Below are 19231 nucleotides of genomic sequence, written 5' to 3'. Positions count from 1 at the left end.
GTGCAGTGGCACCATCTTGGCTCACTACAACCTCCGCTTCCTGGGCTCAAGTAGTCCTCCCATCTCAGTCTCCCAAGTAAATGGGACTACAGGCACACACCACCACACTTGGTGTATTTTTTGTATAGATGGAGTTTTGCCATTTTGCCTATGTTGGTCTCAAACTCCTGAGCTTATTTGATCTGCCCACCTCGGCTTCCCAAACTGTTGGAATTACAGGCATGAGCCACTGTGCCCAGCCCTTAAGTACCTTTCATAGAAGAAAGCTCATTTTTTTATTCCTTTCCATTTCCTAGCTCCACGTATTTCTCCCAAATTAAAGCCCATATCTCATTTCTCACCTCCTTTTCATGTACAAAATGTTCTTCACAAAAACAATAGCAAATAAATAGTTAGAATTAACTGTATCTTTGAAATGCTATAGTTAAATGATTATTTGACTGTGCTAATGGCAGGACAATTGCTTTTATAGCTTCTGTGAAATTCTCTGATATTTACTTCAAAATTAATAGGTGTATTTTAGGTAAATTAACAAAGAGTGTTATATTAAGATTTTTACATCTTCTTTTTTTTTTTTTAGTCAGGTTCATTGAGGTATAATTTATACACAGTAAAACTCACCCCTTTTAGATATACCTCTGTCAAAAGTATACAGTCATGTACCCACCACCATATAAAGACATAGAACATTTATGTCATCCTAAAGTTTCCTCATGCCTCTTTATAATAAATCACTTCCCCCCCCCCGGCCCACTGCCTATCATTGACTTGTTTTCTGTCCCTATAGTTTTGCCTTTTCCAGAATGGAATCATGTAATATATACCCTTTTGATCTTTTGATATTGCTTTGGAGATTCATCCATATTGTTACATATATCAGCTGTCCATTCCTTTTTATTGCTTTATATTTCATTTTATTCCATTGTAATGACTATATTATAAATTTTTTATCCCTTTATATCTTTCTGCGCTGAGTTTTGAGGTATTATATCCAGAAATATTGTTACTTGGCTGGGCGTGGTGGCTCACACCTGTAATCCCAGCATTTGGGAGGCTGAGGTGGGCAGATCACTTGAGGCCAAGAGTTCGAGACCAGCAAGGTCAACATGGCAGAACCCCATCTCTACTAAAAATAGAAAAATTAGCCGGGTGTGGTGCTGAGCACCTGTAATTTAGCAACTCGGGAGGCTGAGGCAGGAGAATCACCTGAACTCGGGAGGCAGAGGTTGCAGTGAGCCGAGATCGTGCCATTGCACTCCAGCCTGGGTGACAGAGTGAGTTTCTGTATCAAAAAAAAAAAAAAAAAAAGAAAAAAGAAAAGAAAAAGAAAAGAACTATTGTTATTTTTTGGAAGACATTTTGGTTTTACTAAATAAACATTTTTTGAGACTCTACCAAGTACCTGTGGATTCTAAGGTGAATAAGATGCATTTTTGTTTTGTGGAGCAGATAACAGCAGGTGGAAGAATGGAGAATGAGTTTTTTGTTGTTGTTGTTTGTTTTTACAAAGGCCCCAGAGAGGGTAAGTTTTGTTGGGTTGTGAAAACTCTTTGAAACATAAGCACATTAGTAATTATGGAATCATTTCACACATCTGTTTTTTACTTCTTTTCACACTTCATCATGTGTGTTCAACTTTATTGATTATAATATTTAGATATATAATTTCCAAATTAAAATTTTAAGATGGGATAATATAGTAATTAAGAATATAAGCTTTAGACCCAGAATAACATTGATTTAATTATTGTCTTCACTTCTTCTTTAGGATTGTGGACAATTGTTTTGTCTTTCCAGAACAGCAATCCCTATTTTTCAGTGAAATGCTTCTTCAAACTGCGTGATTCTCATGGAAGCTGCCACAGCTAGTATCAAACTGAATGGTGAAAAACTGAAAGCCTCTTTTCTAAGACGTGGAACATGGCAAGGATGCCCACTTTCATCACTGTTATTCAAGATAGTACTGGAAGTCCTAACTAGAGCAATCAGACAACAGAAAGAAATAAAGGCATCCAAATTGGAATAGAAGAAATCAAACTGTCCTTGTTTGCCAATGATATGATCTTATATTTGGAAAAACTGAAAGAGTCCACCAAAAAACTACTATAAACAAATACATAAATTATAAACAGATTCAGTAAAGTTCCAGGATACAAAATCAACATACAAAAATTAGTAGGATTTCTATATGTCAACAGTGAAAAATCTGAAAAAGAGATTAAAAAAGTAATCCCTTGCTGGAAGTGGTGGCTCATGCCTGTAATCCCAGCACTTTGGGAGGTCGAGGTGGGCAGATCATCTGAGGTCAGGAGTTCAAGACCAGCCTGACCAACGTGGTGAAACCCTGTCTCTACTAAAAATAGAAAAATTAGCCGGGTGTGGTGGTGGGCACCTGTAATTCCAGCTACTCAGGAGGCTGAGGCAGGAGAATTGCTTGAACCTGGGAGGTGGAGGTTGCAGTGAGCTGAGATTGCGCCATTGCACACTAGCCTGGATGCCAAGGGTGAAACTCCGTCCAAAAGAAAAAAAAAGTAATCCCATTTACAATAGCTACAAATAAAATTAAATACATAGGAGTTAATCCAAGAAGTGAAAGATCTCTATAATGAAAAGTATAAGACTGATGAAAGAAATTGAAATGGACACCAAAAAATGGAAAGGTATTCCATGTTCATGGATTAGAAGAATGAATATTGTTAAAATGTCCATACTACCCAAAGCAATCTACAGATTCAACGCAATCCCTATCAAAATACCAATGACATTCTTCACAGAAATAGAAAAAAAAATTATAAAATTTATATGGAACCAACAAAAGACTCAGAATAGCCAAACCTATCCTAATACCACAAAACTGGAGGAATCACATGACCTGGTTTCAAATTATACTGCAGAGCTCTGGTAACTAAAATGACATGGTACTGGCATAAAAACAGACACATAGACAAGTTGAACAGAATAGAGAACCCAGAAACAAACCCACACACCTACAATGAATTCATTTTCAACAACGGTGCCAAGAATATACACTGCAGAAAAGACAGTCTCTTTAATAAGTGGTGCTGGGAAAACTGGATATCCATATGCAGAAGGTAGCTACAGCAACCTGTTAAGAGATAGAAAATATAAAAATATGTAAATAGAGAATACATAAAGTTAAAATGTAGGGGGCATGGAATTAAATTATTGAGGTTTTGTTTTTCTTTTTTTGTCTATTAGCATTTTTTGTGACAAGATAAATTATAATCCCTTTAAAATAACTTTTGTTGTATCTATAAGATGTTTTCTTAGAAGACTCATGGTAGCCACGAGACAAAAACCTATAATAGATTCATGAGAAATAAAAGGCAACAAATTAAAACACGTTACCAGAGAAAATCATTTACCCACAAAGGAAAACCATAAGAAAGGAAGAGAGAGTTTACAAAACAAGTAATAAATTGGCAGTAGTAGGTCTTTATCAATAATAACACTGAATGTAAATGGACTCAATTCTCCAATTAAAAGGCACAGAGTGGCTGAATGGATAAAGAAACAAGCCCCAACTATATTCTGCCTAAAAGAAACACAACTTCACCTATAAAGACAAACAAAGACTGAAAGTGAACAGGTGGAAAACAGATATTCCATGTAAATGAAAACCAAAAAAGAGCAGGATTAACTATACTTAAAAGATAAAATAGACTACAAATCAAAGACTGTAAAAAGAGACAAAGAAAGTCACTATATAATGACAAAGGGGTCAATTCAGCAAGAGGATATAACAGTTATAAATATCTATGCACCTATCATTGGAGCTCCCAAGTATATAAAGCAAACATTAAGAGATCTAAAGGGGGCTGGACGCGGTGGTTCATGCCTGTAATCCCAGCACTTTGGGAGGCCAAGGCGGGCGGATCACGAGGTTAGGAGATCGAGACCATCCTGGCTAACACGGTGAAACCCCATCTCTACTAAAAAAAATACAAAAATTAGCTGGGCATAGTGGCGTGCGCCTGTAGTCCCAGCTACTCAGGAGGCTGAGGCAGGAGAATGGCGCGAACCCGGGAGGCGGAGCTTGCAGTGAGCCGAGATTGTGCCACTGCACTCCAGCCTGGGCGACAGAGCGAGACTCCATCACAAAAAAAAAAAAAAAAAAAAGAGATCTAAAGGGAGAGATAGACTGCAATATGATAATAACAGGGGACTTCAACACCCCATTCTCAGTAATGGACAGATCATGCAGACAGAAAATCAACAAAGAAACATCAGAGTTAAATTACACACTAGACCAAATAGGCTTAACTAACATTTATAAAACATTTCACTCAATTGCTACAGAATACACATTCTTTTCATCAGCACATGGAACATTCTCCAGATTAGAACATAGCCCACAAAACAAGTCTCAACAAATTCAAAGTAGTATAAATTATATCAAGTTTTTTTTTTCTTTTCTTTTCTTTTTTTTTTTTTTGAGACATTGTCTCACTCTGTTGCCCAGGCTGGAGCGCAGTGGCATGATCATGGCTCACTGCAGCCTCCGCCTCCCAGGTTCAAGCGATTCCTGTGCCTTAGCCTCCTGAGTAGCTGGGACTACAGGCATGCACTACCACGCCCAGTTAATTTTTTGTATTTTTAGTAGAAACAGGGTTTTACTATGTTGTCCAAGCTGGTCTCAAACTCTTGAACTCAAGTGATCCACCCACCTCGGTCTCCCCAAGTGTCAGGATTACAGGCATGAGTCACTGCTCCCAGCCTTCAAGTATTTATTCTGACCACAGTGGAATAAAACTAGAAACCAATAACAAGAGGAACCTTGGAAATACACAAACCCATGGAAATTAAACAACATGTTCCTGAACAAACAATGAGTCAATGAAGAAATTAAGAAAGAAATTTAAAAATTTCTTGAAGCAATGAAAATGGAAATTCAACACATTAAAATCTATGGGATACACCAAAAGCAGTACAAAGAGATAAATTTATAGCAACAAACAAATATATGAGAAAAATAGAAAGACTTCAAATAAACAACCTAACTATGCTCCTCAGAGGACTAGAAAAGCAAGAACAAACCAAGCCCAAAATTAGTAGAAGGAAAGAAATAGTAAAGATTGGAGAATAAATAAATGAAATTAAGACTAAAAAATACAGAAGATCAATGAAATGAAATTTTTTTTTTTTTAAGATAAGGCCTGGGGCGGTGGCTCACGCCTGTAATCCCAGCACTTTGGGAGGCTGAGGCGGGCAGATCACGAAGCCAGGAGTCCAAGACGGTCTGGCCAACATAGTGAAACCCCGTCTCTACTAAAAATACAAAAAATTAGCCAGGTGTGGTGGTGTGCACCTGTAATCCCAGCTCCTCAGGAAGCTGAGGCAGGAGAATTGTGTGAACCTGGGAGGCAGAAGTTGCAGTGAGCCTCGCGCCATTGCACTCCAGCCTGGGCAACAGTGTGAGACTCTGTCTCAAAAAAAAAAAAAGGATAAAATTGACAAACCTTTAGCTAGACTAACAAAAAAAGAGAAAAGACTCAAATAAATAAACTCACAAATGAAAAAGGAGGCACAAGAACTGAGACCACAGAAGTACACTCATTAGAGACTATTATGAACAACTATATGCTAACAAATTGGAAAATTTAGACAAAATGGGATAAATTCTTGGATACAATCTACCAGGATTGCACCATGAAGAAATAGAAGACTTTAATAGACCAATAACAAGTAATGAGATTAAAGCAGTAATAAAGTCTCCCAGCGAAGAAAAGCCCAACAGCTGAGGGATTCACTGCTGAATTCCACCAAACAGTTAAACAAATACCAGTTCTACTCAAAGTATTTTTTAAAACTGAGGAAATACTTTCTTTTTTTCTTTTCTTTTCTTTTGTTTTTTTAGATGGAATCTCGCTCTGTCACTTAGGCTGGAGTGCAGTGGCGCAATCTCAGCTCACTGCAAGCTCCAAAGAGGAGGAAATACTTTCAAATTCATTCTACAAGACCAGCATTACACTGATACCAAAACTAGACCAAGACATAACAAAAAAAGGAAACAACAGGCCAATATCCCTGACCAACACAGATGCAAAAGTCCTCAACAAACTATCATAGTATTATAGTAAACTGAATTCCACAACACATTAAGAAGATAATTCATCACGATCAACTCGTATTTATTCCAGGGATGCAATGATGGTTCAACATATCCAAATCCATAAACATGATAAAACACATGAAAAGAACCAAGAACAAAAACCATACGATTGATTGAGTGGTTGAGACAGGGTCTTACTCTGTTGCCCAGGCTGAAGTGCAGTGGTGTGATCATAGCTCACCATAACCTCAAACTCTTGGGCTCAAGTGATCCTCCTGCCTTAGCCTCCTGAATAGCTAGGATTACAGGTGTAAATCACCACCCCTAGCTATTTTAAACATTTTTTGTAGAGATGGAGTCTCACTATGTTTCCCAGGCTGATCTCGAACTCCTGGCCTCAAGCAATCCTCCTGCCTCAGCCTCCCAAAATGCTGGGATTACAAGCGTGAGCAACCACACCCAACCTCTGATCATTTCAATAGATGCCAAAAAAAGCATTCCATAAAATTCAACATTGCTTCATGATTAAAAACCCTCAATAACTTGAGTATAGGAAGAACATACCTCGGCCGGGAACGGTGGCTCATGCCTGTAAACCCAGTACGTCGGGAAGCTGAGGTAGGTGAATCACCTGAGGTCAGGACTTCAAGACCAGCCCGGCCAACATGGCGAAACCACATCTCTACTAAAAATACAAAAATTAGCCAGGCATGGTGGTGTGCATCTGTAATCCTAGCTACTTGGGAGGCTGAGGCAAGAGAATCTCTTGAAACTGGGAGGCAGAGGTTGCAGTGAGCCGAGATCACGCCACTACACTCCAGCCTGGGCAACAGAGCAAGACCCTATCTCAGAAAAAAAAAAAAACCTACCTCAAAATAATTAAGGCCATATGTGACAAACCCACAGCTAACATTGTATTGAACAAGCAAAAATTGAATGCCTTTCCTCCAAGAATTGGAGGAAAAACAAGGATGGCCACTTTTACCATTTTCATTCAGTATCATCCTAGAAGTCCTGGCTAGAGCAATTAGATAAGAGGAAGAAAGGACATTCGAATTGGAAAAGAAGAAGTCAAATTAGCCTTGTTCATAGATGACATGCTTTTATACTTAGAAAACTCTAAAGAAAGACTTCACCAAAAAAACTCTTAGAACTGATCAACAAAATCAGTAAAGTAGCAGGATACAAAATCAACATACAAAAATCAGTAGCATTTAAAATATGCCAGGAGCAAAAAAATCTGAAAAAGAAATCAAGAAAGCAATCCCATTTACAATAGCTACAAAGAACATAAAATACCTAGGAAACAATTTAACCAAAGAAGGGAAAGATCAACACAAGGAAAAGTTATAAAACACTGATGAAAGAAATTAAAGAGGACACAAAAAATGGAAAGATATTTCTTGCTCATTGATTGGAAGAGTTAATGTTGTTAAAATGACAATACTACCCAAAGCGATGTACAGATTCAATGTAATCTCTACCAAAATATCATTAACATTCTTCACAGAAATAGAAAAAAAAATCCTAAAATTCATATGGAACCACAAAAGAGCCTGAATAGCCAAAGCAATCCTGAGCAAAAAGAACAAAACTGGAGGCATCACACTACCTGACTACAAAATATACTACAAAGTTATAGTGACCAAAACAGCATAGTACTAACATAAAAACAGACACATAGACCAATAGAACAGAATAGAGAGCCAAGGGCTGGGCACAGTGGCTCACACCTGTAATCCCAGCAATTTGGGAGGCTGAGGCTGGTGGATCACTTGAGGTCAGGAGTTTGAGATCAGCCTGGCCAACATGGTGAAACCCTGTCTCTACTAAAAATACAAAAAATTAGCTGGGCATGGTTGCCCGCACCTGTAGTCCTAGCTACTCAAGAGGCTGAGGTGGGAGAATAGCTGGAACCTGGCAGGTGGAGGTTGCAGTGAGCCAAGATCGCACCACTGCATCCCAGCCTGGGAGACAGAGCGAGACTCCATCTCAAAAAAAAAAAAAAGAGCCAAAATATAAATCCACACATTTACAGCCAAACTCCTTCCACAAAGGCACCAAGAACATACAATGGGGAAAGGACAGTCTCTAATAAATGGTGCTGGGAAAACTTGATAACCATATGCAGAAGAATGAAACTAGACCCCTATCTCTTACCATATACAAAAATAAAATCAAAATGGATTAAATACTTAAATGTAAAACCTGAAACTATGAAACTACTAAAATAAAACATTGGGGAAATGCTCCAAGATATTGGTCTGGGAAGATTTTTGTGGCCTCAAAAGCATAGGGAACCAAAGCAAAGCTGTCAACTGAGATTACATCAAGCTAAAAAAGCTTCTGCACAGCAAAGGAGACAAATAATAATGTGAAGTGATCGCCCACGGAATGGGAAAAAAGATTTGCAAACTACCCATAATAAATAATTGTTAATTCTTTATTAATTTATTTAACCCTAACTGATTTTCCTGGCTACTAGGAAACTCAGAGCTTAATTTGTGGTTCATCTTTAAAAACTGAGCATGCTTTTGTGGTTGTGCTTATTATATATATTAACCTTATACATCTCTACTCCCAACAAAGCCAGCTTTATCTTATTTTATTCTGGTATTTTCTCTGCTAACCCATTAAATTATGGCCCCTTAGTGAACCACATCTCACAGTGTTCCCACATTTGTATGGTGCTTTTCCTTAAATATGGGCTAGGCCTGTGACTTGCTTCAACAAGTGGCATGTAGCGAAAGTGACACAGTGCCAATTCCAGGCCTCAACTTTAAGGAAGCCTGGCAGCTTCCGTTTTTGTGCTATTTGAAGCTCCGAGCCACATGTAGGAAGTTTGGCTACTCTGCTGCAGAGACCACATGGAAAGTGCTACATATGGAGGTCATGTAAAGAGGAAGAAGCCCTGAAACTACATGGAGAAAGAGAGAAACTCAGTTCAGCCTCCCAGTGTTCCAGCTGAGCCCAGCCTAGATTGTGGAATCATGAGCAAACTAATGAGTTAACCAATTAGGTAAAGAAGAAATAACCAAATGGTCCCATTCCAGAATGCCCTACCCAAGCCCTTCCTCTTTAGGATGCTGTTTCTGAAAGTCTGGCCTGAAGACTACCTGTATCAGAATGATCTGGGGTGTTTATTTGAAAGAAAAATTGTCAATCCAACCCCAGAATTTCTTGGGCAAGGCAGGATAATCAGTATCTTTAACAAAACTTTTCCAATTGATTCATAAGGAAAATAAAGTTTAAGAACCTGGTTAAGGGCTTTCTCCTGACTGTTCTCCACACTAATCTAAGCCTACCCTTCTTTTTGACAGTCTATTACTCTATTTTCAGAAGTTTGATCCTGCTGTTCCTCAAATGCTGGACCAAAATTCTAGATCAAGGAATTTCTCATGCTATTTTCCTCTCACCTATCCAGCTCTGTTCTATTTGGTTCATTCACTCTGTATCCACCTTGTCTTCAGGAGCTCTGATTTTGAGGTGCTTCTCATGTCTCGGCTAAAGAAACTCAGGCCTAAAAAAACTGAAATCCCTGACTGTGCAGATTAGTTCTGGTTCTTACCTTATTTTTCAGGCCAGCCACATCAGCTGTCCTCATCCTTAAAGTATCATGATGAGAACTTCTGAAACCGGATACAGTTAAATATAAGGACAGAAAAATATCTGATGGTTTTGTCAATTAGATATTGGTAAACTCAGTGAGATCAATTTAGGGGTGCGTTAAAGGAAAAAGATTTTGCAGTAGGTTTAAGAAAGTTTTTAACAAGGTAGAAAAGACTGAGCATGCTTGCAGGTGGAGGAAAAAGAACCAGGAAGGAAGGAAAAGTTGGTAATAAAATAATGTGTGGTTGAGAAGGTAGCATGAACCAGAAGGGATGAGAATTGATTATAAAATAAGGTCCCAGACAAAGAGGGAAGGTGTTTTCAGTTTTCTATTGCTATATAATGAATTATCCCAAATTTACCCATTTTATTATATATCATGATTTGAGGGGCCAGAGATTTCGGCAGGGCTCAGCTGGGCAATTTCTCTGCCCCACGATATCCTATGTGGTTACTTGCCAGGTTTGCTGGTAGATGGGTTAGTCTCAAAATTCCAAGATTGCTTCATTCACATGTCTGATATCTTGGCAGGAGTGACTGGAAGGCTGGGCTCAGCTAAGAATGTCAATAAGAGCACCTACAGATGGTCTTTCCAGGGTACTCTCAGGGTGACTGGCCTTCTTACATGATGGTTCAAGCTTTCAGAGAGGATATTCCAAATATCCTGGGCAGAAACTATTAGCATAAGTCTTCTTATTACCTCATCTCTCGGATCCCAGAATGTCACTTCTGATTAATTCCGTTGGTCAAGTCACTGACTGGCCTTACTGACTCAGCCCAGATTCAAGGGAAAGGGAATTACACCCCACCTCTTGGTAGAAGTGTCAAAGAATTTACAGTCATTTTTAATCTGCTATAGAAGAGGTGAATTGGATAAGATCAGAGAATATAATAAAAGATTTGCCTTGGACATGAAGACAGAATACTGCTAAATGTTGGAGTATGCAGAACTCTGGTCCTCGGCTCCTCTCTTTCTATCCAAGTGTAGGGAATGCTATGCATTTACAAATTCGTAAACTTTCTTAAAACATTATGAGATATTGGGTGTGTGTGTGTGTGTTCTATCCAAGAGTAGGGAATGCTATACATTTATAAATTCGTAAACGTTCTTAAAACATTATGAGATATTGTGTGTGTGTGTGTGTGTGTGTGTGTGTAGCTCATCAGCTATTGTTAGTGTTAGTGTATTTTACGTGTGGCCCAAGACAATTCTTCTTCCAACATGGCCCAGGGAAGCCAAAAGATTGGATACCCCTTCTATATTGTCTCCCTAGGTGATCTCGTCTAGACCCACTGCTTCAAAGAACTTTATATACTGATACCTTTCAAGTGTATATTTCTAGACCCAAGCTCCTTGCCTGAGCTCCAGAACTTGTATATCCAACTATCTACTCAGCATATAACTTGGATGTCTAATAAGCATCTCAAATTTAACATGGCCAAAACCAAGCTATCGGATTTCTATCACACCCCAAGTCTGCTTCCCCTGAGCCTTTCCGGTCCTAGTAAATTACACAATTATACACTCAGTTGCTCAGGACAAATACCTAGGAGCCCTATTTGTCTCTTCTCTTTTCCTCACACAGCACATTCAATCCATCAGTATCTACTTCCAATTCATCAATAGGTTCCATTAGCTCCAACTTCCAAAATATATTCTGAACCTAACCACTTCTTTCCATCTCAACTCTTCCAATCTAAGGTCAATGCCATCATCACTTCTCACTGGTCTCTGTGGCTGCACTCTTGATTCCTCATTGTCCTTCCTCTATCCACATAGCAGCCAGAGTCATATTTCTAAAGCGTAAACCAGAGAATATAATTTCCCTGCTTAAAATTATCTAAAGACTTCCCATTGCATCAGAATAATCAACAAACTTCTCATCAGAGTCTATGAGGCTCTCCAAATCTTGCCCCATCTGTGTCTCTGACCTCATCTCTCTCCACTCTTCTCCTTGTTCATTGAGCTCTAACCACTCTGATACTCTGTCCCATGAACACACCAAGTTTGTTCATGTTTCAGGCCATCCCACCTCTTGCTCATTCTGCTTGGAGAGCCCCCCGGATCTCTTTTTATCACTTGGGTAATAAAAAGATTCCTTGTTTTTATCACTTGGGTCAGTGGTCCCCAACCTTTTTGGCATGAGGGAACAGCTTCATGGAAGACAATTTTTTCCATGGACTAGGGTTATGGGGGATGGTTTTGGGATGATTCAAACACATTACATTTATTGTGCACTTTATGTATATTATTATTGCATTGTAATATATAATGAAATAATTATACAACCCACCATAATGTAGAATCAGTGGAAACCCTGAACCTGTTGCAACTAGAAAGTCCCATCTGGGAGCGATGGTAGACAGTGACAGATCATCAGGCATTAGATTCTCGTAAGGATCATGCAACCTAGATCCCTTAAATGCACATTTCACAACAGGGTTTGCCCTCCTATGAGAATCTAACGCCACTGCTGATCTGATAGGATGCAGAGCTCAGGCAGTAATGCGAGTAATGCGAGTGGTGGGGAATGGCTATAAATACAGATAAAACTTCGCATTCACATGCTGCTCACCTCCTGCTGTGCAGCCCGGTTGCTAACAGGCCACAGACTTGTATGGGTCTGTGGCCTGGGGGTTGAGGACCCCTGATTTAGGTGATACAAAGTGACTCAGATGTCACTTTCTCAGCCCTTTCCTGACTATCACAGCTAATGTAGTATCCCATCTCCCTGAGTCACTTTTCTCACAATACCCTATTATAGCTTCATAATGTTGATCAGCACCTGAAGTTCTTATTCATTTTTTTCTATATGTTTATTGGCTGTCATCCATCATTAGAACGTCAACTCCTGGGGGGCACAATTGCTGTCTGTCTTATTTACAGCTCATTCTCCAGTACCTTGAACATCACAGACAACAAAATCGACACACAATAGATGTTTATTTAAATTGGCTATTTCTTTCTTCTGGAAGGAGGTTAAAGGAAGGTGGGAAAGGCAGGGCGTGGTGGCTCACGCCTGTAATCCCAGCACTTTGGGAGGCCAAGGCAGAAGGATCACTTCAGGTCAGGAGTTCCAAACCAGCCTGGCCAACATGGTGAAACTCCATCTCTACTAAAAATACAAAAATTAGCCAGGCGTGGTGGCACACACCTGTAATCCCAGCTACTCAGGAGGCTGAGGCAGGAGAATTGCTTGAACCCGGGAGGCGGAGGTTGCAGTGAGCTGAGATCGCACCACTGCACTCCAACCTGGGCGTTAGAGCGAGACTTCGTCTAAAAAAAAAAAGGGTGGGAAAAAGAAGGAAGATCCCCCTTTTCTCTGTGATTTGGGACATAAAGTGGCTGACAATGAGAAACAGTGGGACAGGGTTTTAAGAAGGGTAATGAATTATTCTTGACTCTTCCTTCAAAAGTTGTATTTGTAAAAAACCAGTAGTTGAGAGTTTTGTTGTTTCAATTCTAATTATCATTTCTTAAAAGGTAATTTTATGGAAGAAACAATTTGAATTTTTACCCCTTTAGGTAGCATTGGCTTTCAAAAACACCAATCTCATGTCTTTTACATTCTTGGCCTGGAATTGAATTATGTGAATCTACTGGTTTTGTTTTCCACCCTCTTTATAAGATCTGCTATATCTGGTCCTGACAACACAAGGTCAAGGCCCAGGAAAGAACAAATGTCAATGCTTTCTTTCCTCGTGGCCCTTCATTATAGCCTTAGTGAGTCCTTTCACGCATCCATGTCCACACATCTCTGTTTCTCATCAATACAGCCTGTGTGTTTTGAAAGCATGCAATTTATGCCTTTATATCCCTGCTTCTCTTTTTCCTATCAGCTTCTCTTTTTCCTATCAGCAAAATCTATGTGTTTTTTAGGAATTAAATAAGTATATTTTTCTTACATGTATTGGTCATTTTCTATATTTGAACAATAAGTTCTACTCAAGGTATATCTGTGCTGCAAAATTAATTTTCGTACTCAAATTTTGAATGGTGTTTCTTAAAATGACTTTTTTAACACTTTCTAATGAGGTGGTTTTTATTGGCTCACATATACCATTCCTCTAGAATGTTGCTGTGAACTAGATGTGAATTTATGAAGGTGATGAAAATAGCAATTAAGCTAAGAACTACTTCTGGCAGGTAAGAGCATGGTTAATTATTTTCCTTAAAGAAATGCACAAATATATTAGGTTGGTGCAAAAGTAATGGCATTGAAAGCAATGGCAAAAACCGCAATTACTTTCGCATTAGCCAAATACATAGCCAAACAACTTTTGGAAGCCAGACTAACCTGCTGGACATGCTGAACCAGTTTTAGTCTATTCCAAAAGTGGAAAGCGACATGTATGATTCATTCCTGAGACATTTCCAAGAGCCAAATATGTTTATACATGATATAGCATGTCAATATCTTCATGAAAGCTTTTGACTTGCCTTTTTACAAAAGTCTATATGCTGTTTACAAGTGTGGCTTAAGAACCAGAATGGACATGGACATGCATTGGTAACTGGTCAGCAACCAGGTAAATTCCCATAGCGTCTTTGCTCCTAGCCTACAAATGGGCTTTTTAAGAATAAGCCTCTCACCAAGAACCCACCAAGAGCATTAAGAAATGAAAACATTGCTCAGACCTCTTTTAGCCTGCTCCCGATCTGGAATCTTGATTAGAGAACTTATTTTTAGAGTTTTCCGCATTTGTTCAACTACATGTGTAGGAGGAAAGAACACAGTATCACTCCGAATGTGTGTCTGTGACTGTTCTCTCGCAAACTGGGGGCTGGAAGTTTAGGGAAACTGTTTTCTCGGATCCAAGCAGAATCTGGATGTAAACCATTTCTAGACTAATATCGGTTTAATTAATTCTTGTGAATCTCCAAAGATTCTACAGCTTGTTTTGGGATACAGCAATTGTTACACCAACCCACCCAATGTAACCTTTATTTTCTGAGGCCACACTTGGGGATTTTGAGTACATGGATAACAAGTTCCCACCCTGTCCTTTCTTTATAAGGACAACCAACGTGTGAGGTTTCTCCCATTTTCATGGGTCCCGAGTGGCCTCCCAGCCCTGGGAGCTTTCTCAGCCTTCTGCCAAGGCTCCAGCCAGGACTCTGCACTAGTTCTCCCCCTGCTCCTGCTGGGGCTCTACTCAAAGTTGATAGGGGTTGGGTAGGGAGAGGGATTCCTACCTCCTTCCTTCTGGTGCTTGTAACAGCTCTCTGAGCTGAAAGCTGGCCCTTAGGCTAACTCAATTTAATCCTCCAAGAGGCAGTCTTTTTCTTTAAGCTTTTCTTCAGTTCTTTATTAAAGACTTAAGTTTTCTCAGAGACTAGGCCAGAGAAACGTTGATCTGTATCATAATAAATAATTCATCACATGCAGACAGCTGCTGTCCTAACACTAGCCACAAATCTTAGTTTTCTGCTACCTTAGATGAATTTCCTGCCCTCCCAGGCAGCCCCATTCACTTTCCCCCAAAATGGCTGGAAAAAGTCTCTTCTTATTTGGTTTAGGAAATATAATCATGGTATTCTAGGGTAATAATCATCACTCCAGATTCTTGTATCATTTCTTCCAAGAAGCTTTGAGACCCTCATGCAAATAATACTCTCTTATTCTGATATCTCTGCCTTTCCAAAGTGAACTTGTAGATTATATATCTTTCTTTTCCCCTATTTGACTAAGGTGGGCCTTATCCATACAGAATCTTCAACACTGTCCCAAGCTTCATAGAATTCCCAAGGAACTATAGTATGCACCTATGCCCTGTTCTGCACAGCAACTTGGCACCAGCTTCTTCTTTCCACTAGTCTCAACTTATTACAGTCCTTCCACCCCAACCAACTCCTACACTCAAGATCTTGACTACAGAGCTCTGGAATATTAAAAGCAACCACCACTAGCATACTGTGTGCAGAAAAAAAAAAAAGTTTGGAACCCTTGGATTTAAATGATTTAGCAAAGACGGAAAAAAAATGTATGCTTTGGAGGCAAAATAAGTAAGATTTTCAAATCAGTATTCAAAAATACTTTTTCATTGTCTATTAATTGCAAACAAAACAGGATTTTAGTTTGTCACCACCATAATCCAAGCCCCTATCATGTCTTGCCTAGACTCCTAAAATAATTTTCCTACTTGTATTCTTTCCACCTCCCAACACATTCTCCACACAATATAGTGCTCTTTTAAAACTATGTCATGTCACTTCCTTGTTTAAATCCTTTTGATGGCTGCCCATTTGACACAGCATAGAGTCAAACTCCTACCATAATAGTAATGGTAGTAATTAATAATAATAATAGATAAGAATAGTAGTAGGTTACCCCTATTATTCCCTATCATTGGACTTTGTTACTTCCTTCACAACATTAATTTCATTGTATTTACTTACTTGTATGTTGTTTGTCTCCCCAGCTTGAATATGAGCTTTCCAAAAGCATCAGCACTGTTTGTCTTATGTTGGATCCTTATCTCCCGGCATGGTGCCTGGTACGTATTAAGCAATCAGTAAATGTTTATTGAGAGAATAAAGTTTTAGGATTTAAAAGTAACTTAGAAACCATCAAATCCATCTAGTCCCTTTCCCCACTTCAGGGCTTAATTTTCAGCCCTCTATAATGCAGAGGCTACTTGGATAGCAGTGTTTATGCTGGTGGAGAACAAAAAAGAACAATAGGGAGGAGCTGTTCCCTTTCCCTAATTGATTTTACCTTACTTGTTCCTACATCAGCTTTGCTTTTTACCACTTAGACAAACAGTCATATGAGTCACTTATTCATAGCCAAGCAGCTTAATCATGCATGTGGACACTCCTTTTTGTGTGTATGTGGAGGGTGGAGAGTTATAGTTGAGTAGTTTCCAAACTAATGTTCATCTAGCTATTTGTGGAATCGTAAAGATTTTGTCTATTAGAGGCATGAGCCACCGCGCCCAGCCTACCCCCTCTAATAATTCTTTAATGTAGTATTTTCTAAATTATAAGCTTTGACTCATCATTGCGTATCATAAAGATAACTATGGTCTCATGAACTTTTGTTTCAGTCATAAATGTGACTGTATGTGTTTGAACTGTCTTGCTGTAGATGTAAAATATATTTCTTACTGTGGGAAATAAACAACAAAAGTCTGAAAGCCACTGCCTAAATGAGCATTAATATAATATCTTATCTTAGAAAGGAGACTATTTGGTAGTCCTAGGAGAGGATTTGGGTTGACCTCAGAGCCCTCTTAGTCAGGGCTCTGAGGCTATTATGGATTAAGGTGAATGAGAATGGTAATTCTTTCTTTCTTTTTTTTTTTTTTTTGAGATGGAGTTGCCCAGGCTGGAGTGCAGTGGCAAGATCTCGGCTCACTGCAACCTCCGCCTCCTAGGTTCAAGCAATTCTCCTGCCTCAGCCTCCCAAGTAGCTGGGATTACAGGCATGTGCCAGCATGCCTGGCTAATTTTTATATTTTTAGTAGAGGCAGGGTTTTGCCATGTTGGCCAGGCTGGTCTCAAACTCCTGATCTCAAGTGATTCACTCACCTCGGCCTCTCAAAGTGCTGGGATTACAGGCATGAACCACCACGTCTAGCCTTTTCTAAGTGAAAGCACTATTTTATAGCCTGCAAACACTGTTAGAAAAATCTTCTGGAAGCACGGTATCAGTTATTTGAAATACATTACAAATACAACAAACACATTATTATTTTCATTAGTTCTCCATTACTTTTTTCCTTTGGCCCAACAGATTAGTACCAAAATGGCCTGGGGTCTAGTAAAAGTTGGGGAACAGGGGAAATGGGTGAAGAGAATTAGGCCCAAAAAGAACATGATGGGCTATCCTTTTTGTGCCAATTTCCTTCTTATCGCTTCTTTTTTTTTTTTTTCCTTTTTGAGATGGAGTTTCCCTCTTGTTGCCCAGGCTGGAGTGTAATGGTGCGATCTCGGCTCACCGCAACCTCTGCCTCCTGGGTTCAAGAGATTCTCCTGCCTCAGCCTCCCGAGTAGCTGGGATTACAGGCATGTGCCACCACACCCGGCTAATTTTGTATTTTTAGTAGCGATGGGGTTTCTTCATGTTGGTCAGGCTGGTCTTGAACTCCCGGCCTCAGGTGATCCACCCGCCTCAGCCTCCCAAAGTGCTGGGATTTCAGGAATGAGCCACCGCGCCCAGCCCATGGCTTCTCCTTTTACAGTGAAATAGGAAACAAGATCATCTGCTGAGAATGAGGATGAGGGAGGAGGTATTGAAGGCTTGAGAAAAGAAAAGGCAAGAGGTAGTGGAAGAGTGAATGGACTAAGGAAACATAGTCTGGCTATGGGCAGCATTAAGGGATATGTATTTAAAGCAGGTCCAGTGAACATGTTTACCTGTTCAGCTGTGAGATGCAGTAGTTAGAGAGCTGACTTTTACCAGAGATGAAAGGAAATTCTATTTAGGGAAAGAGAAGAGCATAAACAAAGTTTGAGTACTTGAAATTACATGATGTATAAATATATTTTTAAAAATCTTACAGGCCGGGCGCGGGTGGATCACGAGGTCAGGAGATCGAGACCATCCTGGCTAACATGGTGAAACCCAGTCTCTACTAAAAATACAAAAAAAATTAGCCAGGCGTGGTGGCACACGCCTGTAGTCCCAGCTACTCAGGAGGCTGAGGCAGGAGAATCACTTGAACCCGGGAGGTGGAGGTTGCAGTGAGCCGAGATGGCACCACTGCACTCCAGCTTGGGTGACAGAGGGAGACTCTGTCTCAAAAGAAAAAAAAAAAAGAAATACAAACGTAAGCCAGATAGACATAGTCCCTGACCTTACACAGCTTACTCTCTTAAATAAGCAATCACAATAAAATTTGGTAGGTTCTTAAAAAAGAAAAGATGAAATATAGATAGGATTGTTAGATAAAATATAGGATGCTCAGTTAAGTTTGAATTTCAGATAAATAATGTATAATCTATTAATTACTATAAATATGTCCCATACAATCTGGAAACTCTATCAAAGTTCAGAGCAGGAGCTTCAAAGTTAGTCCAAGAAGATAATAAAAGGCTTCCTGGAGGAAGGGACATTTAAACTGAAACCTAAATTTTACCTTATGTGCCAAGTTCTTATCAATGGCATTTCTAACTAGAATTTAATTATTTCTGCAAAATGCTTTCTGCTCATTACTGGGGTGTGGCCTTTGTCTCTCTCTCTCTCTCTCTCCAAAGTGTTCTTCCCATAGTGTGAAGAGGAGAAAGATCTTTTAAATCTTTTTATATAAAAGAATAATTTACAAGTTACAGATGCTCCTCAACTTATGATAGGGCTAAGTCCCAATAAACCCATCATAAGTTGAAAGTGTCCTTAAGTAGAAAGTGTACTTAATACAACTAACCTACCAAACATCATAGCTTAGCCTAGACTACCTTAAACATGCTCGGAACACTTACATTGCCTACATTTGGGCAAAATCATCTAACACAAAGCCTATTTTATAATAAAGTTTTGAATATCTCATGTAATTTATTTAATTTTGTACTAAAAGTGAAAAACAAAACAATTGTGTGATTACTAG

At 39.3% G+C, this 19231-nt stretch overlaps 1 protein-coding gene across 7 annotated transcripts in view; it reads right to left on the bottom strand.

The window, feature by feature from the left end:
- Positions 1 to 1717: 1717 nt before the first annotated feature.
- The window catches only part of LOC100985607 (uncharacterized), a 36243-nt gene continuing 18729 nt past the window's right edge, over positions 1718 to 19231 (bottom strand). For 5 of the 7 annotated variants that reach the window (XR_010112948.1, XR_010112954.1, XR_010112958.1 and 2 more), the window contains one exon: positions 1718 to 3106. Coding sequence is in view for 1 of the 7 variants with exons in the window: in XM_034931376.3 (XP_034787267.1) it covers positions 3097 to 3106 (10 nt within the window). In the remaining 6 variants the exon portion in view is untranslated. Of the gene's footprint in view, positions 3107 to 16082; positions 16178 to 19231 lie in introns of all 7 variants that reach the window. The other 2 variants (XR_010112955.1, XR_010112967.1) reach the window with 1 other exon arrangement.

The sequence above is a fragment of the Pan paniscus genome, chromosome 1, assembly GCF_029289425.2.
Source record: "Pan paniscus chromosome 1, NHGRI_mPanPan1-v2.0_pri, whole genome shotgun sequence".
Classification (NCBI taxonomy): Eukaryota; Metazoa; Chordata; class Mammalia; order Primates; family Hominidae; genus Pan; species Pan paniscus.
This window is presented reverse-complemented; position numbering and strand designations above follow the sequence as displayed.